This window comes from Oncorhynchus nerka, linkage group LG20, assembly GCF_034236695.1.
Source record: "Oncorhynchus nerka isolate Pitt River linkage group LG20, Oner_Uvic_2.0, whole genome shotgun sequence".
Classification (NCBI taxonomy): domain Eukaryota; kingdom Metazoa; phylum Chordata; class Actinopteri; order Salmoniformes; family Salmonidae; genus Oncorhynchus; species Oncorhynchus nerka.
In genome coordinates, this window is record NC_088415.1 from 28052713 (window position 1) to 28077265 (window position 24553).

At 49.9% G+C, this 24553-nt stretch overlaps 1 protein-coding gene across 1 annotated transcript in view; it reads left to right on the forward strand.

The window, feature by feature from the left end:
• LOC115102191 (protein bassoon-like) overlaps nucleotides 1–24553 on the forward strand; it is a 180762-nt gene that overhangs the window by 150887 nt on the left and 5322 nt on the right. The window contains 11 exon segments of the mRNA XM_065005358.1: nucleotides 4227–4691; nucleotides 5327–11741; nucleotides 11744–11976; nucleotides 14026–14761; nucleotides 14764–16443; nucleotides 16895–17796; nucleotides 18942–19047; nucleotides 19819–19950; nucleotides 20085–20140; nucleotides 20420–20556; nucleotides 20793–20885. Coding sequence (XP_064861430.1) covers nucleotides 4227–4691; nucleotides 5327–11741; nucleotides 11744–11976; nucleotides 14026–14761; nucleotides 14764–16443; nucleotides 16895–17796; nucleotides 18942–19047; nucleotides 19819–19950; nucleotides 20085–20125 — 10710 coding nt within the window. The 3' untranslated portion in view covers nucleotides 20126–20140; nucleotides 20420–20556; nucleotides 20793–20885.

Consider the following 24553-nt stretch of genomic DNA (forward strand, 5'->3'; position numbering starts at 1 on the left):
GATGTATAATGCACTACATACAAGAGGGGATGGGGGGGCGGAGTAGGGGGATTGAAAAATCTGAATTAAAAACATATATTTATAAAAACATTTACAGAAGCCTAAATTATTGGGGGGTTTAGCTCTACCAAATTTTCAGACATACTATTGGGCTGCAACTTTCAGAGCCCTTCTGTACTGGCTGCAGACTGATCCTACTGGCCCTAGACCACTCAAATCAAATCAAATCAAATTTTATTTGTCACATACACATGGTTAGCAGATGTTAATGCGAGTGTAGCGAAATGCTTGTGCTTCTAGTTCCGACAATGCAGTGATAACCAACAAGTAATCTAACTAACAATTCCGATCCAGATGGGTCCAGATGGAGTCTGAATCGTGTAAACCTGCAGCACTTTCCTCTGTGTTGTGCTCGTCTCTCCCAGTGTCCCTAGGCAAAAGGTGTGTCAACCCAATTGTAAAGCAGTCTCTTAAAATTTGGAATCAGTTCCGTTTAGCCTTTAGCCTCTGAGGCTTTTCTCTATCAGGCCCAATCAATCAGAACATTTTATTTCCTCCATCTATGAATGATGGGGCTTTTGGCAACTGGCACTCACTAGGCCTCTCCTCACTAGCCCAATTATTCTTTTTGATGATACATTTGCCTCTTTTGCTCAGGTGCAGGAAAAGTTCAACCTCCCCAATCCCACTTTTTCCGCTATCTCCAGACTAGGAACTTTGTCAGAGCTAACACACCTGAATTTCCCCATAGGCCTGCGAATACAGCTATAGAGAGCATCTTGGAGCTGAACAAGCTTCCTAGGGGTGCAATATCAGATGTATATGCAATCATTCATGACTTACAGAACCCTTCTTTGGTGCCTTTAAAGACTTGATGGGAAAAAGATTTGGGGGAGGAACTTGGGGAAGACACCTGGGAATCTGTGCTGCACAGGGTGCACTCGTCCTCTTTTAGCACTAGACACAGCCTCATTCAATTCAAGATGGTTCACCGTATCCACTGGTCGGGGGCCAAACTTGGAAGAATATTCTCTGATTTTGATCCTACCTGTGTCAGATGTAAAGTGGAACCAGCCACACTGTTGCATATGTTTTGGGGCTGTCATAAACTGTCAGGTTTCTGGGAATTAATATTTAAATGTTTCTCTGATATATATGACACTGTTATAGATCCGTCTCCCCTTACAGTCCTTTTTGGAGTACTGCCCATAGGTACCCCCCTATCAAGAATCCAGTTGGACACTGTTGCTTATACAACTCTTTTAGCTAGACGGCTAATACTACAGAACTGGAAGATGGCAGCTCCCCCATCTTATAAATATTGGGTGAGGGATGTGTTGTGCTCTCTGAAACTAGAAAAAAGTCAATTCAATTCACGTGGGAACCCCAAACTGTTTAATGAGGCTTGGGCTCCATTCCAGTCTTACTTTAAACAGTCCATTCTCTGATGGCACTCCTATTAAAACCAAAATAAGTCTGTATTTGACCCCCCTATGACTTAAGGGTTGGATGAGCTTTTCTTTGTGTTTTGTCTGGGGGGGCATTAAGGTTGATGTGTTTATTGATTGTGACCTGCGGATGCCTTGTTCATCTTGCCCGGGCAGAGACTGAAGTGTAAGCTTGTTTTTCCCAGTTATTTTTATTTTTACATTTTGTTCACGCCTACATAAAATGATTATTATTCATTTTTTTATTTTAAGGCATTGTAAACTTTTTATTTTTGGTCCAGTGAATGGTCGGTCTGTGGCCGTGACTGTCTGTGAGTGGTTGCATTTCTCCACCCCTATCCCTTGACTGTTTACAGCAACAATGGTGAGTTGTTTGATCTGTCCCTGTACTATAGATTGCCCTTTAACCTTTGTAGCCTTCTGCCTGGTGTGTTTAACTTGTCTAAAGTATGGTATCTTTAAAGCTAGTTTTTTAATGTATTATTTCTATTTTCTAGTTGAGTATATTATTTATATTACTTTGTGTTGTCTGTCTGTGTGTGTGCGTAAAACTTAATAAACAGTGTTAAAAAACAACAACATATTAATAGACAAATATCAGCTTCGGCAATTAAAATAAATAAATGTAGAACCGTATCTTGCAGGATTCAATAGTTGGAACTGTAAGATTTGTTGCCCTGTCCAATTCTCTGTGTTTGTCATTATAATGGAATCCAGAAAGGACAAAACCCTGTCCTCAAACATTTACATTAAAAGGGGCAAAGTTATGGACAAAGACACAAAACATCAACATCAAATTACATATTTGTCTTGATCAAATCACATGGAAAACAATCACTTTTTGTGCAGTATTCATTTACCATCCTTACAAACCACTTAATGTAAGTGTACATTACTGCATTGTAGCCTAAATGCTGGTCAGTTAGGTTTGTACCTGTAGACTTTCCGTCACCATGAAGAAAAACTGTGCACAATACAGTAATTGAGTACATTGAAACATCAAGTGGCTTGTGATTTGATGTGATGTGATGATGTGGATCAGTTGGTAGAGCATGGTGCTTGCTATGCTAGGGTTGTGGGTTCAATTCCCACAGGGGACCTGTATGAAAATGTATGCACTCCAGTTACTCCAGAAACACTGTCTAATGAGAAATAATGAATAGACCTTTTCAGTTTTCATGTAGAAATAAGTTGTATTTGCAAAGTACTTCAATAAACAAAACAAATAAATATATATATGTAGGGTAGTGTAGTGTATATATATATATTTTCTACCCAATTGGTAGTTACAGTCTTGTCTCATTTCTGCAACTCACGTACAGACTTGGGAGAGGCGTGCCTCCTCCGAAACACAACACACTGCTTCTTGACACAATGCCCACTTGGAAACCAGCCACACCAATGTGTCGGAGGAAACACTGTACACCTGGTGACCGTGTCAGTTTGCACTGCACCCGGCCTGCCACAGAATTCGCTAGCGCGCTATGGGACAAGGACACGCCCGGCCTGCCACAGAAGTCACTAGCGCGCTATGGGACAAAGACACGCCCGGCCTGACACAGAAGTCGCTAGCGCGCTATGGAACAAAGACACGCCCGGCCTGCCACAGAAGTCGCTAGCGCGCTATGGGACAAAGACACGCCCGGCCTGCCACAGAAGTCACTAGCGCGCCATGGGACAAGGACACGCCCGGCCTGCCACAGAAGTCGCTAGCGCGCTATGGGACAAGGACACGCCCGGCCTGCCACAGAAGTTGCTAGCGCGCCATGGGACAAGGACACTCCCGGCCTGCCACAGAAGTCGCTAGCGCGCCATGGGACAAGGACACTCCCGGCCTGCCACAGAAGTCGCTAGCGCGCCATGGGACAAGGACACGCCCGGCCTGCCGGCCAAACCCTCCCCTTACCCGGACGACACTTGGCCAATTGTGCGCTACCCAATGGGTCTCTGGGTCACGGCCGGCTGTGACAGAGCCTGGAATCGAACCCAGAATCTCTAGTGGCACAGCGAGCACTGTGATGCAGTGCCTTAGACCACTGCACCACTCGAGAGGCCCCATTTCAAGAAACTTGAACATATATCAAAAACATATTTTATTTTCCACAAGTATTATCAGATTAACTGTTTTGTGCAGATAATTATCATACTCAAGTTACAAATGCTGGTAAACACTCGTCTTCAGTGTGGGCAAAAAAAACATGTCTGCACTGTGGTCAGATCAATATAGAGGAGTGGACCACAGTATTGCTCTCTGTCTTAAGAGCAATCGCTGTTATGATTCCACCAGCAAATGAGAAATAGGGATATAATTTGTGGCTTTGCTAATCACACTTAAGAGAAAGAAAAACTGAACACTACTACTTGAAATAAACTATTTAACAGCTTGGCAGCTCTTGCAGGGAGGCTTTTATGCTTCATAGTTTTAAGAGGCTTACTTCTCGAAGTATACTGTCGTAGTGGTCCTGGGCCGCCACTCAGTCCCATTGTTATGGGAACATCATTGCTATGTGTGCCGGCTCCCCAGATGTGTTGTAGAAAGAAGCGTGATATCTCTTGATCTGGTAGCAGTCTGCCGATAGACAGTACTACTTTCTCCTCTGAGACCCACAGACTTAATCACAGTGAAGTCATGTTGTCACTCTTGTCCTTATCCACAGAATCACAGTGGAGATGAACATGAAATGTGGGAGTGATGTTCTACTCTTGTCACATTCTTCAGTTCCTACTCTCTGTAGCCCCTTTACTTTCTCTCTCTTGTTTTTCTGATTTGTTTTGCAGAAGAAAGAATGGCTCTGTCTGAACTGCCAGACCCAGCGACTGATGTCTGGAGGTCTCCGGGATCCCTCTCCTGTATCTCATCCGTCTCCAAAGCACCAACCAATGGGTTCTCCACGCCACCAGGCACTGGCCAGTCAGCAGCCTGTTCAGCAGCTACCCTTCCAAAAATTCACCAATCAGCAGCAGGAAGGGCCGAGACAGATGCAGCCGCAGCAGCAGAAGCCCCAGACAGCCCTGGGGAGCGGACCTTTTGAACCAACTGCAGCGAAGCAACCTGGAGACACAAAGGCCCCTGTCCAGGCCACACCTACACCTGCAATCGAGCCCCTGAAACAACCAAAGGCCACGGAAGAGACTACGCCAAAACCAGAGAAGTTGGTGGAACCCGCCATAGACACCAAATCGACTCAGAAGAAGGGAGAGCCAATCACACCAATAAAAGAGATAAAGAAGTCAAGATATGATGTAAGTCACCTTTTAGGTGTCCAATAAATTCATTTTGATAAGGTTGTGTTGTTATATATTAAAGCAAGATGTTGGATGTAGGACATTCAGTGGATTTGAAATGGGATAATGTATTGCTAGTTTATAGCCACAGTATAGCAATTGATTAGAAAATGGGATCCAATCTTTTCTGTGCCTTCCCTCTTCCTCTGCAGCTTGTTATTGACATCTAGAAAATAATGCTGATGAAGCAGGCGCCAGCCAGAGCACTGACGAATTTACTCCACACAGAGAAAATTTATGTTTTTCATTGTAGCCATCGCTCCTCTTGAAATATGAAGCATTAAGATTGGTACAACCATGAATGTGCAAAACCATCAAGGCCTTAGTTAGTGGTTCTGAATTAGTGCTGATGTGAATACCAAAGTGCTCCACTCTAATCCCCACTGCTCTCTAATGTTCACTGTGAGTATGGGTGGATTTCTATGAGGAGCAGAACATTACGAATAAAATGGTTAAAATAGTCATTGCATAAGATCATTTTGGCGGTTTTCAGGTCTTTTTCAGGTATTTTTCCTGGTCTGATGTATTGTTTTTGGCTGATTTCTTATGTCTTACTTATTAGTTATTTTGTCTCTCTCTGTCTATCCCCTTAGGAGACCAAGAACAGCACTCAGGACCTGTCGCGGAGCCCCCAGAGCCTGAGCGACACGGGCTACTCCTCCGACGGCATCTCCAGCTCCCACAGCGAAATTATCGGCCTCATCCAGGAGGAGGAGATGAAGCTGAGCGAGAGGGGCATCAGCGAGCGTGGCAGCCCCCCCAGCCCCTCCGAGATCACCAAGCTGGAGAGCTCCATGAGGCCCCTGCTGGAGTGCAAGACCGTGCCAGTTGAGGAGAGGGAGCGCGAAAGGGGCCGAGGCCGGCACCACCGAGAGCAGAGACCCCGGTCGCTGTCCATCACCCCGGAGGCCTATGACTCTGATGAGGAGCTGGAGGACATTGTGGAAGAGGAGGAGGAGGACGGAGGAGACTGGGAGTCCAAACAGGAGCACAAGAACAGTGCCGCTCCCAAAGAGGAGAAGAAAGTGGCCGAGCCGGAGCCGATGACAGATGAGGAGTTCATGAGGAGGCAGATCATGGAGATGAGCGCTGACGAGGACATCGAGGAAGAGGAGGAGGACATGGAGGAGGAGGACGAGGAGGACGAAGGCTATGGCTACCAAAAACCTAAAAAAACACACAAGCACATCTCAGAGTTGACGAAAGAGAAGCGCCGCCTCTCTCACCAGTCCAGCAGCTTTGAGGAGGACACCAAAAGCTCCAGCGACATCTACAAATGTTCTGCGGAGGAAGGAGAGGAGGGGGGTCTGGGGGGCCTGCGCCGCTTCAAGACAATCGAGCTCAACAACACCAACAGCTATAGCCGCGACATGGAGCTCAACAACGAGAACGACCTCAGCCTGGACCGAGAGCCCGAGTTGGAGATGGAGAGCCTGACAGGGTCTCCCGAGGAGCGCTCCAGGGGTGAGTACTCCTCCACCCTGCCACCCACCACCTCCAGCTACAACTCTGGCACCTCCCCCACCTCCATCTCCTCCATGGAGGAAGACAGCGACAGCAGTCCCAGTCGCAGGCAGAGACTGGAGGATGCCAAGCAGCAGAGGAAGGCCCGCCACCGCTCCCACGGCCCCCTGTTGCCCACCATTGAGGACTCCTCGGAGGAGGATGAGCTGAGAGAGGAGGAGGAGCTTCTGCGGGAGCAGGAGAAGATGAGGGACCTGGAGCAACAGAGGATCCGCAGCACGGCCAGGAAGACCAAAAGAGATAAGGAGGAGCTGAGGGCCCAGAGACGCAGGGAGAGATCCAAGACGCCCCCCAGCAACCTCTCCCCCATCGAGGATGCCTCCCCTACTGAGGAGCTGCGACAAGCTGCGGAGATGGAGGAGCTCCATCGATCCTCTGCCTCAGAATACTCCCCCCAGAGCCTTGACTCAGAGGCTGAGGGATACGAGTCTAAACTCTACAAGTCTGGCAGCGAGTATAACTTGCCCACGTTCATGTCTCTGTACTCTCCTACTGAGAAGTCGTCGACAACTTCAACCACCACCGCGACTTCCAGCAGCAAGCCCCTGAAGAGTGCTGAGGAGGTGTATGAGGAAATGATGAGGAAAGCCGAGTTGCTGCAGAAACAACAGAAACAGCAACAGCAGCAGCAACAAGGGAGACACAACAGTGCATATGAGGACGACACGAATGGCCAACAGTATGAAGATGAGTATGAGTACGAGCAGGCTGAGACTAGTTATGAAAACGAGGCGGCAGAGACAGGAGGCATCTACGAAGAGATCCGCCAGACCTCCCAAAACATCACTAAGATGCATCAATCCTCAGCCCTGGAGTTACAGCAGCAGGCAGACGAGCAGGTGGAAATAGACGACAGTACCTATCCAGATAAGCAGCTTTTAGATACAGGGTCGGCCTTCGCTAAACTGCTTGAGCAGACCAATGACCTGTTGACTCCTGGCAACAGCCCCACTCAGCTCTCTGCACCTGTGACTTTCTCTGAGGCTGGAGGAAGGATCCCTGATGTACGGGTGACACAACACTACTCCAAAGATGTCCATAAAGCTGGGATGAAGAGCCAGACGGGTAAAAATGGCATTACTCTAGTGGCAGCCGCCACCACAATTGCAGCCTACGGGGTTTATTCCCGGGATGCAGTGACCATCCCTCACACAAGCGCTAGTCAAACGATGACGACCACCCAATCCATCATGTATGGTCGACAAACTGGAGGACCTGCCACTTCAACCACAACCATCTCAAATGTGTGCAGCAAGATAGCGGAGATAACACAGGCTTACAGCCAGAGAGAGGTAGTTGCGAGGAGGGTGGGCGAGAGCCGAGGGGTCCAAGCTAGAGAGAGTGCGACATCTTCAGAGCATGTCATAGAGCCCCACTCGACAAAGATGTACTCGTACTACAAGAGCTCCAGCCCCCCTCTGTCTCCCTCTGCCTCGCCCACCGAGAGCCCAAGTCGCTCACCCTCCAGGAGGGCCGAGATATCCACTCAGACATTCAGCCCAGGCATAGGGGCTCTGTCAGCTGGCTCGGGGCCCACCTCCCCAATGATGGCCCAGGGGACACAGACATCTCAAAGGGCCATATCCCCAAGTCTCTTGAGACAGCAATCCCCCTACATGGTTGCAAGCTTGGAGCCCACAAGCTCTGCCAAACCAATGACAGTCAACACCGCCACGTCACCTTTATCCTCGCCCACCAGATTCACCCGACAGTCGACATTTGACAGCTACTCTCCACAGGCCAGTCCGCCAGACACCTCTCCATACCACCACTCTCCTCAGCACAGCTTCTATAGGATGCAGAAGGTGGAGAAGGTCAGTGTTGGAACCAGCATGGTCACCACAGCTAGCACCTACAGCCGTGGTTCCATGTCTATGGACAACATCTCTCTCTGCAGGTTCTCCAGCATCCCGGGGACCTCGAGTGTCGAGCCGGGCCAGATGATCCATGGTGGGAGTGTGGTGGATCTGAGAACAGTAGATCTGAGAACAGCCACTAACGCAGCTCCCATTTTAATGACTGCCCATGGCATGGATCTTACCTCCCTGGCCACAGAAACACGCAAATACACCAGCGGGATTGAGGGGAGCCACCCCTCCACTATCATCCAGCCCCTCATCATGAACCTGAACACCCAGCAGCAGCCCCACGTAATGGTATCCACTGCAACCACGATGAGCGTCACGGTGGCCGCCTCCATGTTCATATCGCAGCCCCAACAGCCCATGGTCTATGGGGACCCTCTACAAAACAGAGTTGACCTCGGTCAGGGCATGGGCTCAGCCATGTGCCTGTCACAGAACAAACCACCTCCCACTGACCCATCTATCCCCAAGATCGACGCCAAGCTGGAGGACCTGAGCATCCAGCAGCAGCAGCTTTTCCAGCAGCAGCAAAAGCTCCAACAGCAACAGCAGCTCTTGGAGCATCAGCTCCAGCAACACCACCAGATGCAGCAGCAGTCCTCCGTAGCTCGGTTCAACCTACCAGGCCAGATGACGCTGCTCAAGAAAGACCTTCTGGTCAGCCAAACCAGCAATACCCCAGCCGTGGTCAGTACTATATCCCCTGCCGTTGCCCCTGATATCTACGGCACTGGAGATCCCCTGGAGCTGAAGAGCAAACCAACCCCGGCAGGTGTGAAGCACCTGGCTGGGGGTGGGCCTCATGGCATGATGGTCCAAATGGATGGGGCCCCACAGGGAGGACCAGTGACCCAGCTGGTGAAGACAGAGGAGGGCCAGGATGCCGTGGACCTCACAGGGGGGCAGATCAAAGCTGAGAACCAACCAGCTTGCTGTGATGTCGTGTACCGCCTCCCATTTGGAGGTAGTTGCGTTGGCGGACCATTTTCCCAAAAGTCAAATGTTGATGAGAATGTGGCCACTCAAGAGCCAAGACCACACTCTGTGCCACCACTCTCTTATGAGTCGGACCAGGAGGGCCAGTATCAGGAGTTTTCTATGGACGGGCATAAAGCCTACACATTACCGTTCCCTGGCCGGCTACAGCCCTCGATGTCTGACACCAACCTAGCAGAGGCCGGACTCCAGTCCTACCACTCCAAGATGGACCCACACTTCCAGACCTCTGGAGAGCTGGCTGTGGACCTCAGCACCATGAAACACACCTATGAGGGTGGATTCCTCGGACTGGGCATGCAGTATGGCTCCTACACTGACCTACGCCATGGAGGTGATATCACTGCAACTGCCCTGCCCATACGCAGATTCAACTCCCTGTCTAACATCAGCTCTGACTACGGCTACTCCCCCCGAGACCTCGCTAACTTCCAGGAGTCCAACCTGGCCCAGTACAGTGCCACCACTGCCAGAGAGATCAGTCGAATGTGCGCTGCCCTCAACTCAATGGACCGCTATGGGAGCAACCCAGAGCTTATGCAATACGGTGTAGGCAGAGGAACAGGTCCAGGTGGCAGGCTTAACTCTATGAGACAAAATATGCTCTATGGACCTGACGGGAAGCCAATCTCTCACACCCAAGCGCTCACCAACATGATCAATGCCAGGCAAGCCAGCCTCCGAGCCATGTACCCGTCTGCCATGAGGTCTGCTGATGGGATGACCTATTCTACCATCAACACACCCATCGCCTCCACCTTGCCAATCACTACCCAGCCTGCCTCAGTGCTGCGCCCACTATTAAGTGGAGTGTACAGGCCTTTACCCACAGCCAATATGACACCTGTGCCTCTGGCCAGTCTCACTAGGATGCCTGTGAACCCACGGATGCCTATGTCTGGACAGGCCTCATACCATTATCCGGCTCCCAACGTCTTCCCATCTACGACGTCGACCCCTGTGAGCATGCCAGCCGCCGTCAACACCACTCTGGATGCCCCAATCTTCCTAGGGAAGCCCTCTGTGACATCAAGTGGATCTGATCCCCCGTATCGATCTCCTGTTGCCCATACATCAGCCTCAGTGAGCTTGCCAAAGGAGTCCGAGCAGCAGCCCATAAACCTGACCCAGGCTCACCTCCACACTCAGGCCCCAGGGCAGCCCCAGGTCCAGCCTCAGAACCAACCCCCAGCTCAGCCACAGCACATGCAAACTCAATTCCACCCACAGGGCCAGCATCCACCCCAGAGCCAGCCACCTCCGGCCCATGCTTACCCCCCAACACAAAGCTACACAGGGCCCCAGAGCAGCACCCTGCCCCATCACCCAACCCCACCCTCCAGCGGCCCTGTCAACCCGGAGACCGAGACTGAGGAGGAGAGGATGCACCGCCAGCAGGAGCAGCTTCTGCAAATGGAGCGGGAACGCGTGGAGTTGGAGAAGCTGCGTCAGCTGCGTCTGCAGGAGGAGCTGGAGAGAGAGCGCATGGAGCTGCAGCGGCATCGTGAGAAAGAGCAGATGCTGGTGCACAGGGAGATCCAGGAGCTGCAGACCATCAAGGAGCAGGTCCTGCAGCAGCAGCAGGCTGAGAGGGAGAACCAGCTGGTGATGCAGAAGGAGCAGTTGGCCCAGCAGAAAGCCCAGCTTGACCAGATCCAGTCGCTGCAGCAGCAGCTCCAGCAGCAGCTCGAGGAGCAGAAGCGGCAAAAGACTGCTGCAGCTGCTGCTGCTGCAGCCACCGCAGCCGCTCAGTTGGACCAGAGCGGTCAGATGCTGCAGCCCTACGGAAACCAAATGGGTTTCAGGTCCCTGCCCAACTCCTCCTCAGACGTGTGTCTAAGGAACAACGAGGAGCAGATGGAGACCAGGACCAACATGAGAAAGCAGAACTCCACCTCCATGCCCCGACTGAGGGATGGAATGGAGGGCGAGAGCGTTGAGTTCTACGGAGCCCGGAGGATCGTGGACAGTTGTGTTCAGACAGACGAAGAGGACGGTGAGGAGAGGTACATAATGTCTAGGCGCAGACGCAACAGGCGCAGCGTGGACCGTAGCGTCCAAACCGACGACGACGAGGAGAAAGTGGAGTGGGAGCAGCCTGTGAGACGCAGACGCTCACGCTTCTCCAGGCACTCGGATCCCGGGGCCGACCACAAGACTGATGCAGCCTCCAAGACGGCCACCTCATCCAGCATCGCCATTCAGACCATTCGAGACTGCTCCTGCCAGACCGAAACAGACCAGCTGGGGAAGGTGTCCCCGGCCATCCACGTCACTTTGCCAGACCCGAACAAAGTGGAGATCGTCCACTACATCTCAGGCCCTGAAAGGACCCAGAAAGGCCAAAGCCTAGCCTGCCAAACAGATGTGGAGGCCCAGTCTCAGGGCGTGGTGGTGCCACAGCTCAGCGTGCCCACCACTATCAACCCCTACTCCACGGGTATCCAGCTGGTTGCCTCCGCCGACCCGCGGCAGCAGCAGAACAGGAGGAGGTCTGACCCCATGGAGATCAGCTACCAGACCCAGACCCAGCCCATGAACCACCTCCACAACGAGTCCCTCTCCAGCCTGATCCGTCAGCCCCCCAAGTCCCCCCAGGTGCTCTACTCCCCTGTGTCCCCCGTCTCCCCCACCGCCTGCTGGAGACCTCCCTCTCCAGCGGCGGGCTGAACAAGGCCCATGTCACTCCCCAGCAGAAGGCCTACACAGCCGAGTCACCCCAGCGCCTCCCCAGCATGCCCCGCCCTATTAAGAACACACAGAGGTCCATGTCTGACCCCAAGTTGCTGAGCCTCACCACTGACGAGCACACTAAGGCCAGGCTAAACCTGTACCAGCAGCAAGCTCTTCAGAGCCAGGTAGGTCACAAGGTCAATCCTTTGTTCCTCAACAGCTATTTCTGTACACATGCAGAGACTGAAAGAGAGAAAAGAGTCTTATTTCAATCGTAGCATCACATAGACAGTTGTCTTTTTAATGTTGAGTATGAAGCCTACTGTAGTACAGTATGTATCGAATTGACAGACTGATATTAAAATGTGGCCCCATAAACATACAGTGCATTCAAATACAATGCTATATACTATACATAAAACACACAAGACAATTTACACACATTTAACACTGACAGATCTCTAGTTTAAAAAAACACCGTTGAGGCATGTCCTCCAACATCTTACTAATGCACAACTTCCTAAGTGAACACTATCAAAGTATCTCTATATTAAAGTTGATATTTTTGGCAAAAAATCGTTAAAATCATCACAGGAAAAACCTGACAATGATACCTCCATTCATCCAATACTAACTCCAACTGTTTGTCACTCTTGCTTAAATGGCAAATTGACATTTGTCCCCCCTATATACAGATTACTATGAAGGGAAGAAAATGCCGAACGAATTCTGAAATTTAAGTGAACCGTCCGCCGTATTTGTGAATAATGCTTTCTTTTGTGATTTTTATTATAATTTATTTATTTATTTGCACACAATAACATACAAAACAGTATGATAAGAATTTAAAAGGCAAACGGAAGCGTGTGCAGGACAGGTTAAAAAAACTGAGAGGCTTGTAAAGGCACCTCCCTCTTTCAAATATGTGTTAAACCATAGAAAACAAGTATCCAGATTTTTAAGACCAATTAATATATCATTTGAGATTTACACAAAGAAAAAGGAAAAAATTATAATTTGGGGTGGATGATGCATTATTAAAATGACAGATGGGCAGTGACAGAGAGGCAGGAAACTATTCGGATGAGTCATTGAGTGGAATGTCCAGTAGATATTTTTCATTTTGAATTTGAAGGAGTTGTTGAAGGAGCTGTTGCAGTGTTTGAGGGGGTCAGGGAAACTTAACAGAAAATGATTGACCTCTGTAATGTGGGTGATGGCGAACTGACCTAATCTTGTACGGAAAACAAGTTGTGTGGAATTCAGTGGCAGTTCTTGTAGAGTAATGATGAACCTGAGTATTACATTTGAATAGCATTTGAAAAGAAACAGGGAGTAGATTAATTTTGAATTGAAGACAAACAAACAGACTTGAAATTGTTTGATTTCATAAATATTGAGGATTTGAAGGCGATGAATACGTGGAGTCAGAACTGGCACAACTGTCAGAACTGGCACGACTGTCAGAACTGGCACGACTGACAGAACTGGCACAACTGTCAGAACTGGCACGACTGTCAGAACTGGCACGACTGACAGAACTGGCACGACTGGCAGAACTGGCACGACTGACAGAACTGGCACGACTGGCAGAACTGGCACGACTGTCAGAACTGGCACGACTGTCAGAACTGGCACGACTGTCAGAACTGGCACGACTGTCAGAATTTCTGAAGAGAGGTGTATGGTTGTAAAACATTTACTGAGATTATGTAGAACTGCTGTGGGAGCAACAGTAATGTTGCTGACAGATACAGGAGCTATCTTCCCCAACCTTTCTGGAGACTGTGGCTGTGATTCATTTAACCCCCAATGGAAATCCAAGTTTAATTACCACAATTAAACAATTATGAAGTAATGAACTATTACACACTTACATTGTGTTGCCTACACAGTTGTGCCATGGCTGAGGTTGTAACATAATAGAGAAATGTTAGTGGACATGTTAGATTATAGACATTTGTATTACTTTGCACTGCAAAGTAACTGAAGCAATACCATTTAAGCTAGCAAACATATTGATATTTACCGAGCTTCAGTTTACAGCCATTTGTTTATTGCTCTTCTCTTTTGCACAGGCACCTTAAGACATGTACAATCACACCATAAGAATATACGTTGTTTTTAGTATCGTCCTTGAGAATCAATACATATCTATGTCACATGTGCAGTGCTTTGTTGTGCTAGCTAACCCTAACCCCCTGCTCTCACGGCCCTGTCCCGTCTCACTGCAGCTTGCTGCCCTGCAGCAGAGCGCTCTGAGGAAGGTGAAGAGGACCTTGCCCAGCCCCCCTCCAGAGGAGAGCCACCTCCCCACCATCACCCCGGCCCTGCCCGCTGTGCCCTCCCTGAGGGCCGGGTCCAGGCCAGGTCTGGCAGCCAAAGCCAGCCTGCTGAAGGACCTCACCCACGAGCTGAAGGCAGTGGAGCAGGAGTCCACCAAGCTCCGCAAGCAGCAGCAGGAGCTGGAGGAGGAGGAGAAGGAGATTGATGCCAAGCTGCGCTACCTGGAGCTGGGCATTCATCAGCGCAAGGAAACCCTGGTGAAGGAGAGGGAGAGGAGGGATATGGCCTACCTGCGCTGCATGGGCGACCCGCGAGACTACATGTCAGACAGCGAGCTGAATAACCTGCGGCTGGCGGCGGCGGTAGCTTCCTACGAGAGCAACGGGGTGCTGACCAGACCCAGCACAGCACCACTGAGCCAGTACACCAGTGACCTCAACACAGCCGCCCAGTTCCCTCCCATCTCCTCCTTCGTCTCCTTCCAGTCATACCACCCCCAGAGCCAGCCAGCTCCAGCACCCCAGCCTGGCACCCCTTACCAGACCGCAGCCTTCAACCAGCCCCCCTACCCTTCAGTGTCCCAGGCAGCAGCTCTTCCCCAGCCCACCCCCCTGCAGACCCAACATCTTCCCCCATCCTACCAGACCCAGGGGTCCTTCCCCTCCCACACATACCCCCAGAGCCAGCCCCCTACCCGACAGAGCAGGGGGTGCAGCCACTGCTCCAGCAACAGCAACAGCCAAGCCACCAGGGGTTCCAGCCTGCCCAGCCTGGCCAACCTCCCTACCCCACCCACACCTCTCCATACCCCAGCCAGCTGTCCTACCCAGCTGGCCCTAGCCAGACCACTCCCTACCAGCCCCAGGCAGACATCCTCACTGTTCATCAGAGACCCAGACAGACCTCTCTGGCTGACCTGGAGCACAACATGCCCACTAACTATGAGGTCATAAGCAACCCCACTGTAGTGGTGACCACCACAGCCCAAGATGCCATCTACTCCTCCTCCAGTGGGGCGCCCCCATACGGACAGTATACTGGTGGTACCCCTATGACCAACACTTATGGGCCATACTCTTCTACAGTCTCTAGTACCTATGGCCAGTTCACCACGACAGTTGCCAACACATACGGGCAGCAGTACACTTCCACCCTGGCCAGTACGTACGGCCAGTATACCACTACCACAGCTAACACCTACGGCTACACCAACACTACAGCCAGCTCCTACGGCCAGTACACCACCACAGTGGCCAACAGCTACGGCCACGGCACTCCATCTGACCGTCTGCACTCGGTTGACAGCCCATCCACCTATGCACAGGACGGTCTCTACGGCCCAGCCAGCCTGGAGCAGAACATCCCAAGGAACTACGTCATGTGCGACGACATCAGTGAGCTGACAAAGGACGGCCTGGGCGGCATGGCGGCAGACATGCATCGAAGCGACGGTCATGGTGGACGCTACATGGGGGAGAGCGGCCCGGCGAGAGGAGGGAGTTCCTACGGCAGGCCGGAGGACGAGCTGAGCAGGGAGGAAGACCCGTACGACCACCATGGCAGGGGTAAGAGCAGCTACCACCCACGAGGGTCAGATACATATGGCCGAGTAGTGGGCAGCAGCAGCACTAGCATGGGTGGGGGATCATCCTATTACTATGATGACTACACCAAACACGGCGCACAGCGCACCGGGGTCCAGAAGCACGCCTCCAAGATCCTGGCTCCGGCCGTCATGTCCTCCAAGCGCAGCAAGCACCGCAAGCAAGGCATGGAGCAGAAGATCTCCAAGTTCTCCCCCATCGAGGAGGCACGTGACGTGGAGGCTGACCTGGCCTCCTACACCATGAGCACGTCTGGCGGTGGCAGCTGCACTGTAGTGTCCCGGGCCAGGAAGCTGCAGGACGACATGGCCTACAGCCTGAGGAAGAGTGCCTATGAGCAGAAGAGATACTCCTATCCCGAGGAGGACGAGCGCATGTACTACACCTCGGGCCGTTCACGCTCCACAGGCTATGGCATGGACAAGATCTCGTCCCGGGACTATGCCGGCTACCGCAGCCGCTCCTATGAGAGAGATGGGGACAGGGATCGCTCGTCGTACAGCCGGGGCAGACCCCCCATGCGCTCCCAGTATTCGGAGGAGGAGAGCCTGCTGAGCTCCATGGGTGTTCATGTGCGGGCCTCCTCCCTGGGCCCAGAGCTGTACGACAGCCGTAGTAATCAGTATTATGGCCAGTACGGCTCCAGCCACTCCCTGCCTGATGTGCAGGACCACATGAGAGACTTGCCCCGGACTCACGTCTACAAACCAGACGATTCATACATTATAGAAGATATGCATTGCGCTGTTTCGGACAGCGAAGGTAAATGGGTGCTGAATGCCAGTCTCTGCCCACGTATAAACGTCCCCCACCCACCCACAGATAAGGCTAGATGAGAGAAAGACAGAGAGTCGTTGCATGATTTCCTGGTGTTGCGTCTTGAGGGCTATACTGGCAGTTCTCGTCCCGACTGACTGCTGTCTGTGCTGTCCCCCTGTGCCAAATCTGCATGATCCGCGTGTCCAGTTTCTTCACTTTGTTCGTCACTTTCTCTCGCATGTTCTTCTGAGGTGCATCATTTTCTTTTACACAATGTTGTTGTTGTCTTGTAAAAGTTAGGTTTTGTGTACTTGTTGTGATTAACTTATCAGTGTTTTACATTTGTTGTCTTTTTTTATGTGTGCCGTGTTTTCATAAAATGCATGAGTGTAAATATCGACTTCTCTTCTTTTTTTGTTTCTCTCCTTCCCGTTCTTCTTTTGCATGGCCTCAGTCTGCATGCCTCTGTCGCCGTCGGACTTGGAGATTGACTGTGATCTGCTCTTGGTTTCCAAAGCCTACAATCTTGGCCAAGAGGAGACAGACTGGTTTGAGAAGCCCAGGGACCTGCGCTCCGGCTCCCGTCACTACGGCAGTGGAGGCCACTCCTCGTCCGGGCGCAGCCGCCACGTCAAGCACACCTACCATGACTACGACGAGCCCCCAGAGGAGGACCTGTGGCCCCAGGACGAGTATGGCCAAGCCCGTCACTCCTCCTCCTCGCGGGACCACCGCCCCCATGGCAGCAGCAGCTCCGGAAGACACTCCTCTACGTCCCGCCACTCGGACGAGCCTCGCTCCTCTCGCTCCTCCAAGGGCCATCCCAAAGACCCGTCCATGCGCCACGACTCCCGCCAGTTGTCCTCGTCGGGAAAGAGGGGCGACTCCCGCTCCCAGGGGGGGTATCACTCGTCAGACTACTCCAGGGACCCGTCGGGCCACCACCACAGCCAGGGCCGCTCCTCCAAGTCCTCGTCCTCTCACGATGGGCGGACTTCCTCCAGGAAGCAGCAGGACCTCCAGGGCCACCCTTCTTCTACCTCCAGGGTCCAGGGCAGCTCTGGGCGTGGGCAGGGCTCCAACAGTGGGCCTCCAGGCTCCAGGGGACAGGGTCCTACCTCCCAGCAGGACGGGCTGCAGCCAGGTCAACGCACCCAGCTGCAGCAGCAGCCCCAGACCTCGGCGGCACGGCAGACAGGCACCATCCCTGCAGGCACCACTCCTGGGGGCCAGCAGCCTCTGGGCCCGGGCCAAGCCCAGCAGGGTCTACAGGCGAAGCCTGGTCAGCTTGGTCCTGGTCAGGCCAGTCGCCAGCCACAGGCAGGAGGCGCACTGGGGCAACTACCACCAACTGTGGTGAGTACAGGATTATGACTTAGTACAGTACAAGTGAGGTTACAGTCAGTGACATTAGATTGGAAATGTATATGAATTATAATGAGAATCACTGTAAATGTATGTAGATGATTATTTAACGCATTGACATCATTAGAGGTGTTTGGTGGCCTCTCTCCCTCTCCTCTTCCTCTCTCTTCTACCTCCCCCCATTTCTATCTTGCTCTCTCCATCTCCCTCGCCAACCCCTCTCTCCCTCTGTCTCTCTGATAAGGCCTAGCGCATCACTCTGAGAGGAGGCTTTATTTCAGTGTGTGAAACCCTGTTGGAAGACCTTATCTGGTGTTGTGATTAGCACTGTGGCTGTAGATAGTGGCAGTGTAACAGCCTCTGTCTATTCCACTCAAATGGAGGAGAGAGATTCATCCTCCAAAATGTCTTCCGCTGCAAATCCCTGTTTGTTTTGTTATGCCTCTGAATACAGCACCTTTTTTATGATATACAACACTACAGAATGTGCAACGTCTTTCGGCTATGTGTTGTGTTTTACATATAATGCTGCACTGTCATATACAGACAGGCAGCTGGGACAAACAGTGGGAGGATTGGACACAGAGTTTGTATGATTGTTGTCATGTGAAATGGAAATGCAGTTGTCAGGAAATCATATTCATTCAATCACATTCATCCTGTCCCACATTGATTTGAACTGTCAACGATGCCTATTCTCTCTGAATGGCCCATTGAGTGATTAAAAATCATTGATTCAAAATGCTAAATTGTGGAGCATTGCATCCATTCGCAGGGTAGGATGAATGCAAAACAGGTCATGTGTGATTATTTGTCAAGCGTCCACAATGCTAAGCTAATTAGATACGTTATATTTTCTCCAATAACGGGTTACAGAGATCATGTTCCCAGTTTGTAAATCACGATGCACGTTTAGATGCACAGCTGGTTGGTTGGCAGGGAGGAAACGATCTCTGGCTAATAGCTAATACTCATCATTCTCAATATGTCTGTCAAATGACGTTTTGGCATGGGATATTACAGCAGGGGTCGCCATGATATAAGGCTAATCTTTGAGTGCATCAGAACAGAATAAATGGTATACAGTCAGTTTAACCATCCGTGTTCCTCATCGCTCTGTCTCTCTCTTCCAACAGGCACCTGTCGCAAACACACCCCCTGTGACTGCCATAGGGGCCAAAGCTGTCATAGGAGGGACGGCCCAGCCTGCAAAAACACCTCAACCCCCACTCACAGGAATAGGTAAGTATCCCTGTCTACGTCCACACTGCTGCTGCTCCACCCACTGAACATTTCCCTGGGAGGGATTAGTACACTTGTACTCTCCTAGGCCTTAGAACACGTGTCAAACTCAGTCCAAGGAGGGCCGAGTGTGTGCAGGTTTCCGTTCCTCCCTTGCACTTGATTGATTAATTAAGGTCACCAATTAGTAAGGAACTCACCTCACCTGGTTGTCTAGGTCTTAATTGAAAGGAAAAAACAAAACCTGCAGACACTCGGGCCCTGCTTGGGATGAGTTTGACACCCTTGCATTAGACAGACAGACAGACAGACAGACGCACACATGCAAACGATCAGAGTGCTACATAATCAGGTATCACGGGTGTCCTGTTCAATCCCAGAGATGCATCCTGGCCCTGGGAAGCGGATGGATCATCTTAACTCAGGAAACAGAGAGGGAAGGTTCATCTCCATGTCATGTCTGGGTCTGTGTTCACATGCTCTAGTAGTCTACACAGTCCCATCACCTTCACCTCACTGACAGCTGCATAGACAGTTGTGTTGTGGAAATAGACACCAGGGTCAGAGTCAACCTGTGTGGCCTTTTTTAAGCACCACGGGATATCAGATTGAGGTGTAAATCTGATGCATTCATCTCCTGATAAATACGCTGGCTTCAGACTGTTGTGATAGTGTGCACGAAAACAGAGTACGGCATCAATTGGATTATAAAGAATGTCTTTCTAATCATCATCCCTCTTCCTCTTCCTCCCCTCTCCCTCCATCCTGTAGGCTCCAAGGCCGCCCCTAGACCCGGTGGCATTGGGAGCGCGGCAGCGGGTCAACCTGGGATGGAGGGGGAGAGTCTCCTCTCCAAGGTCCTACCAGGAAACCCTGCGGAGGCAGCAGGAAAACTAGGAGAAGGTGCCCTGCTGGAGTTCAGACTCCATGTTTTTACTCAGATTCTAATGCATTCTAATTGTTACAATGTGCTTAATCACACCTGTCTGTCTCTCTCTCTCTGTTTATCCATTTGCCTATCTATCTTCCTCCATCAGCTATCTCCGGTTTCGGCAAGAAGTTCACCTCGTTGTGGTGAGGTGTTGAGATGAGGGTAAGTGTTCACCTGGCACTACCGAGTAGAAAGCCTTAACACAGCCTGGGAGATGACAGTGTGCTCGGCTATAGACAGAACCTCATGATATTCCTTTCGCCACGGTGTATGGATGGTTCGGTTCTTTCCCCAAACCACTTTGTGCCATTTTTGGAGGTCTTAAGTGCACTTTGTGCAGGTTTGAGTGTCTCTCCTGAGTCCTGAACTAGGATTTTATAACAGCATGACAGCTCACCTCAGTAAGTAACAAGTAGGTGACTCACCATCGTTGGATTCCAGGTATCTGTAAATGTTATGGAGGATGTCGTGAGGCTTCGTACCAGAAAAACCTAGGAAGACCCCCGCTTTGTTTTACTGTGAGAGAGAGAGAGGGAGGGAGAAATACAGCGACCAAGAGAAGATATCTGAGCGCACTGGTGAGTCCAAAATCTCTATTTTCAGCTGAAAGCTCCCTCATTTTCAGAAAACTACATAGAAAACTACTTCGTAAAGTGGCTTCATTTTAGTGTAACTCTTAAAAACCTAAATTATTCTGAACTTGTAAACACATACAGTTTCAAGTTGCAGCATTTTAAAATACAACTGGAAAAGATGAGAAAACCTGACATGAACGACCAGCTCAAGATTGATTGATCTTGGTTTCTCCATTCAGCCAATGAGGACAGGAATCAATGGATGCTGCATGTCCCAGGTCTACGCACACAATGGGAGAGAAACCATGCTGATTTCTCTGGCCGGCCAGACAGTAAGTAATGCACACAGACACATCGAACACAACTTAGATTAGATAAGGAAGGACAGTGTATACCTTAGTAATACACTAATGACACAATAATCATAACAACACAATGATCATAATTTACCATTAAGGTCCATTATGAAGTGATGACATGGTAAAGGTATAGGTCACAGCAAAGGTAGATATTAGGTCAATCTCCATAATATGTTGCAGTTAAGTCCCTCCTGCTATTGTTTGCATATAGTAGGCCTATCCTGTTTACAGCAAAATAATACTGCACCTTGCGCTAACCCTGCCATGAACACTGACCTTTGACCTCTGTCAGCCTCTGCATGAGTAACAGCCATACTTCTGTGACAGCAATACAGGCAGTGGAACTGCCAGCTCCAGGTCATGTTTCAATGGGAAACCAGGGCTAGAGAAGAGTGAGAAGGGCTCAATGTCCAATGTATGTAATACAACCCTCATGAAGAGTGTTGATCTTACCTCATAGGGTTAATATAAGGCACATTAATATATGATTTTTTTATTAGAGATAGCATGTCATCTAGGGCAAATTCTACCTACGCGTGTCTATGGCATTGTATCATTGTTTTTGGCAGTTAGCACCATTTGTTATCTTGTACCTCTTTTACCAGTTTATAGAGATTGTAGAAAACAACCGATTTGGTGCTGGTATCTGTTTGCGCTGGTGTCTGTTTGTAACTGAACAGCAGACTTCTCTTGTGGCTCAACTGCAGTCCTTTTATATCACAAAGCATTAGAAGACACAACATGCTCCACCCTCAAACATGTATAGTTAGGGTATTGTTACCCTCTGGCTAGGCCCCTGTTTTTAATCATGCAACCAGTTATCTGGTATGAACTGGACTGATCATATTCACGCTCTCTGATTATAGATAGGCTCTTTGGCCAGTAACAGTATCCGTGGATGGATATGAGGTTCAGTGACAGGGTAATGTTTGCTATAAGATTATGTATCCATCAACCTCCTCCGGGACTGCTTCTTCCCCCCTCCCCAGCCAACATACAGTATAGACTATAGACCTCTCAACTCCTCACTGTTCCTCCACTAAATGTGCAGTTTGCTGTAACCATGTAAAATACACCACTAGGCCTAGCAGCAGTTTTACCGGGAGTTCAACCAGGGACTATGCTCCACCACATAATATACTACCTTATCCTCTTTCTACCCCCGCCTCCTCTTTTCTCTACCTTCTCCTCTCTCTACCTCCTTCTCCTCTGTCTACCTCCTCCTCCTCTCTCTACCTCCTCCTCTCTCTACCTTCTCCTCTCTCTACCTCCTTCTCCTCTCTCTACCTCCTCCTCCTCTCTCTACCTCCTCCTCCTCTCTCTACCTCCTCCTCCTCTCTCTACCTTCTCCTCCCTCTACCTCCTCCTCTACCTCCTCTTCTCTCTACCTCCTTCTCCTCTCTCTACCTCATCCTCTTTTCTCTTCCTTCTCCTCTCTCTACCTCCTCTTCTCTCTACCTTCTCATCTCTCTACCTCCTCTTCTTCTCTCTACCACCTCCTCTTCTCTCTACCTCATCCTCTTTTCTCTACCTCCTCCTCTTCTCTCTACCTCCTCCTCTTTTCTCTTCCTTCTCCTCTCTCTACCTCCTCCTCCTTCACTCTACCACTTCCTCTTCTTCTCTCTACCTCCTCCTCTTTTCTCTTCCTTTTCCTCTCTCTACCTCCTCCTCTTTTCTCTTCCTTCTCTCTCTACCTCCTCCTCCTTCACTCTACCACTTCCTCTTCTTCTCTCTACCACCTCCTCCTCCTCCTTCTCTTCTCTCTAACTCTTCCTCCTCTTCTCTCTACCTCCTTTCTCTCTACCTTCACATCCTCCCCTCCTATGGTGCCTAATAGACTTCACATCATGCAGTAGTAATGCATGACTGCTTTCCTACATTGAAAATGCCAGAGTAATTGACTAGGCTCAAGGCTAGAATGATGAATCCAAAACATACAGTGACATAATGGAGGAGAAAACAGTGCAACAGCAGCATTTGTTTATCTTTGTGACAGTGATCAAAGAGACTTTATGGTTGTTTAGAGAGAGCGTTCCTGATTGGTTAGAGAGAGCGTTCCTGATTGGTTAGAGAGAGCGTTCCTGATTGGTTAGAGAGAGCGTTCCTGATTGGTTAGAGAGAGCGTTCCTGATTGGTTAGAGAAAGCGTTCCTGATTGGTTAGAGAGAGCGTTCCTGATTGGTTAGAGAGAGCGTTCCTGATTGGTTAGAGAGAGCGTTCCTGATTGGTTTTCATTGTGTTGTGAAGTTGTTCATTTTGAAGATCAGATCGGTGGTAATCAAACCCTGTATTTGTGCCAAGTTTACATGATCAGCTCTTCTGGAGAATAGTTGAGTCCTGATAAATGCAACTGCTTGGGACTGTTGTGACAGGGTGCACTAAACCAGAGCATGTGCTTTTCAGGGCTGATTCAAACAAACCATGTTGCATTGAGACTAGACTTTATTGCACTTAGACATAGTTTGCACTCATCCAAAGAGCAGTTATCACAAGTGGACTGTAGAGCAGATTAGGCAGAGCAGAGCAGCACTTGTACCTTGGTGACATCTGAGCCCTGCTCTCCCATGCCTAGTGAGGTCACGGGGTCACAGGGGGACCTGGACTGTTTTCACTGAGGTAGACATGTAATGAATACAGCTAAGGCATTCCCTGTTCTCCCTGTCAGTTAATGATGTCTGTTCCAAACAATATGTTTCTATCTGTTATCTGAACTTCCTGTAAGGTGACACCTGAACAGACCCCTAGTGCTTAAGATATTGAAGATAGCATTACTGAAGATAGCATTACTGAAGATAGCATTACTGAAGATAGCATGGCTGAAGATAGCATGGCTGAAGATAGCATGGCTGAAGATAGCATGGCTGAAGATAGCATTACTGAAGATAGCATTGCTGAAGATAGCATGGCTGAAGATAGCATTACTGAAGATAGCATTACTGAAGATAGCATGGCTGAAGATAGCATTACTGAAGATAGCATTACTGAAGATAGCATGGCTGTTTTTGGACTGTGTGGATCACCTGACATCTACTAAGACTCACAGGAATGTAGGGATGTCCTACATACAGTATCTCTCTCACACACACACACACACACACACACACACACACACACACACACACACACACACACACACACACACACACACGTGTACAGAAACACACATACTGGTACGTAAAGGAACACACACACTGGTACATACAGGAACACACACACTGGTACACACAGGAACACACACATTGGTACATACAGGAACACACACACACAAACATTTATGAATTGACCACTATGCTCACAGAGGCTTCCTTCTACCACAGTGGGACAGCAGTAGAAAGAGAGAGAGAGAGAGAGAGACAGAGACAGACAGAGAGAGAGAGAGAATGATGTACAGCAGGTATAATGTTATCTTAGTAAAGATGTTCCTGAAGCTAACATAATGTCTCCGTCTCTGTTGTTAAGGAGAGAGAGAGAGAGAATGATGTACAGCAGGAATCATGTTGTTATCTTAGTAAAGATGTTCCTGAAGCTAAAATAATGTCTCCGTCTCTGTTGTTAAGGAGAGAGAGAGAGAGAGAGAGAGAGAGAGAGAGAGAATGATGTACAGCAGGAATCATGTTGTTATCTTAGTAAAGATGTTCCTGA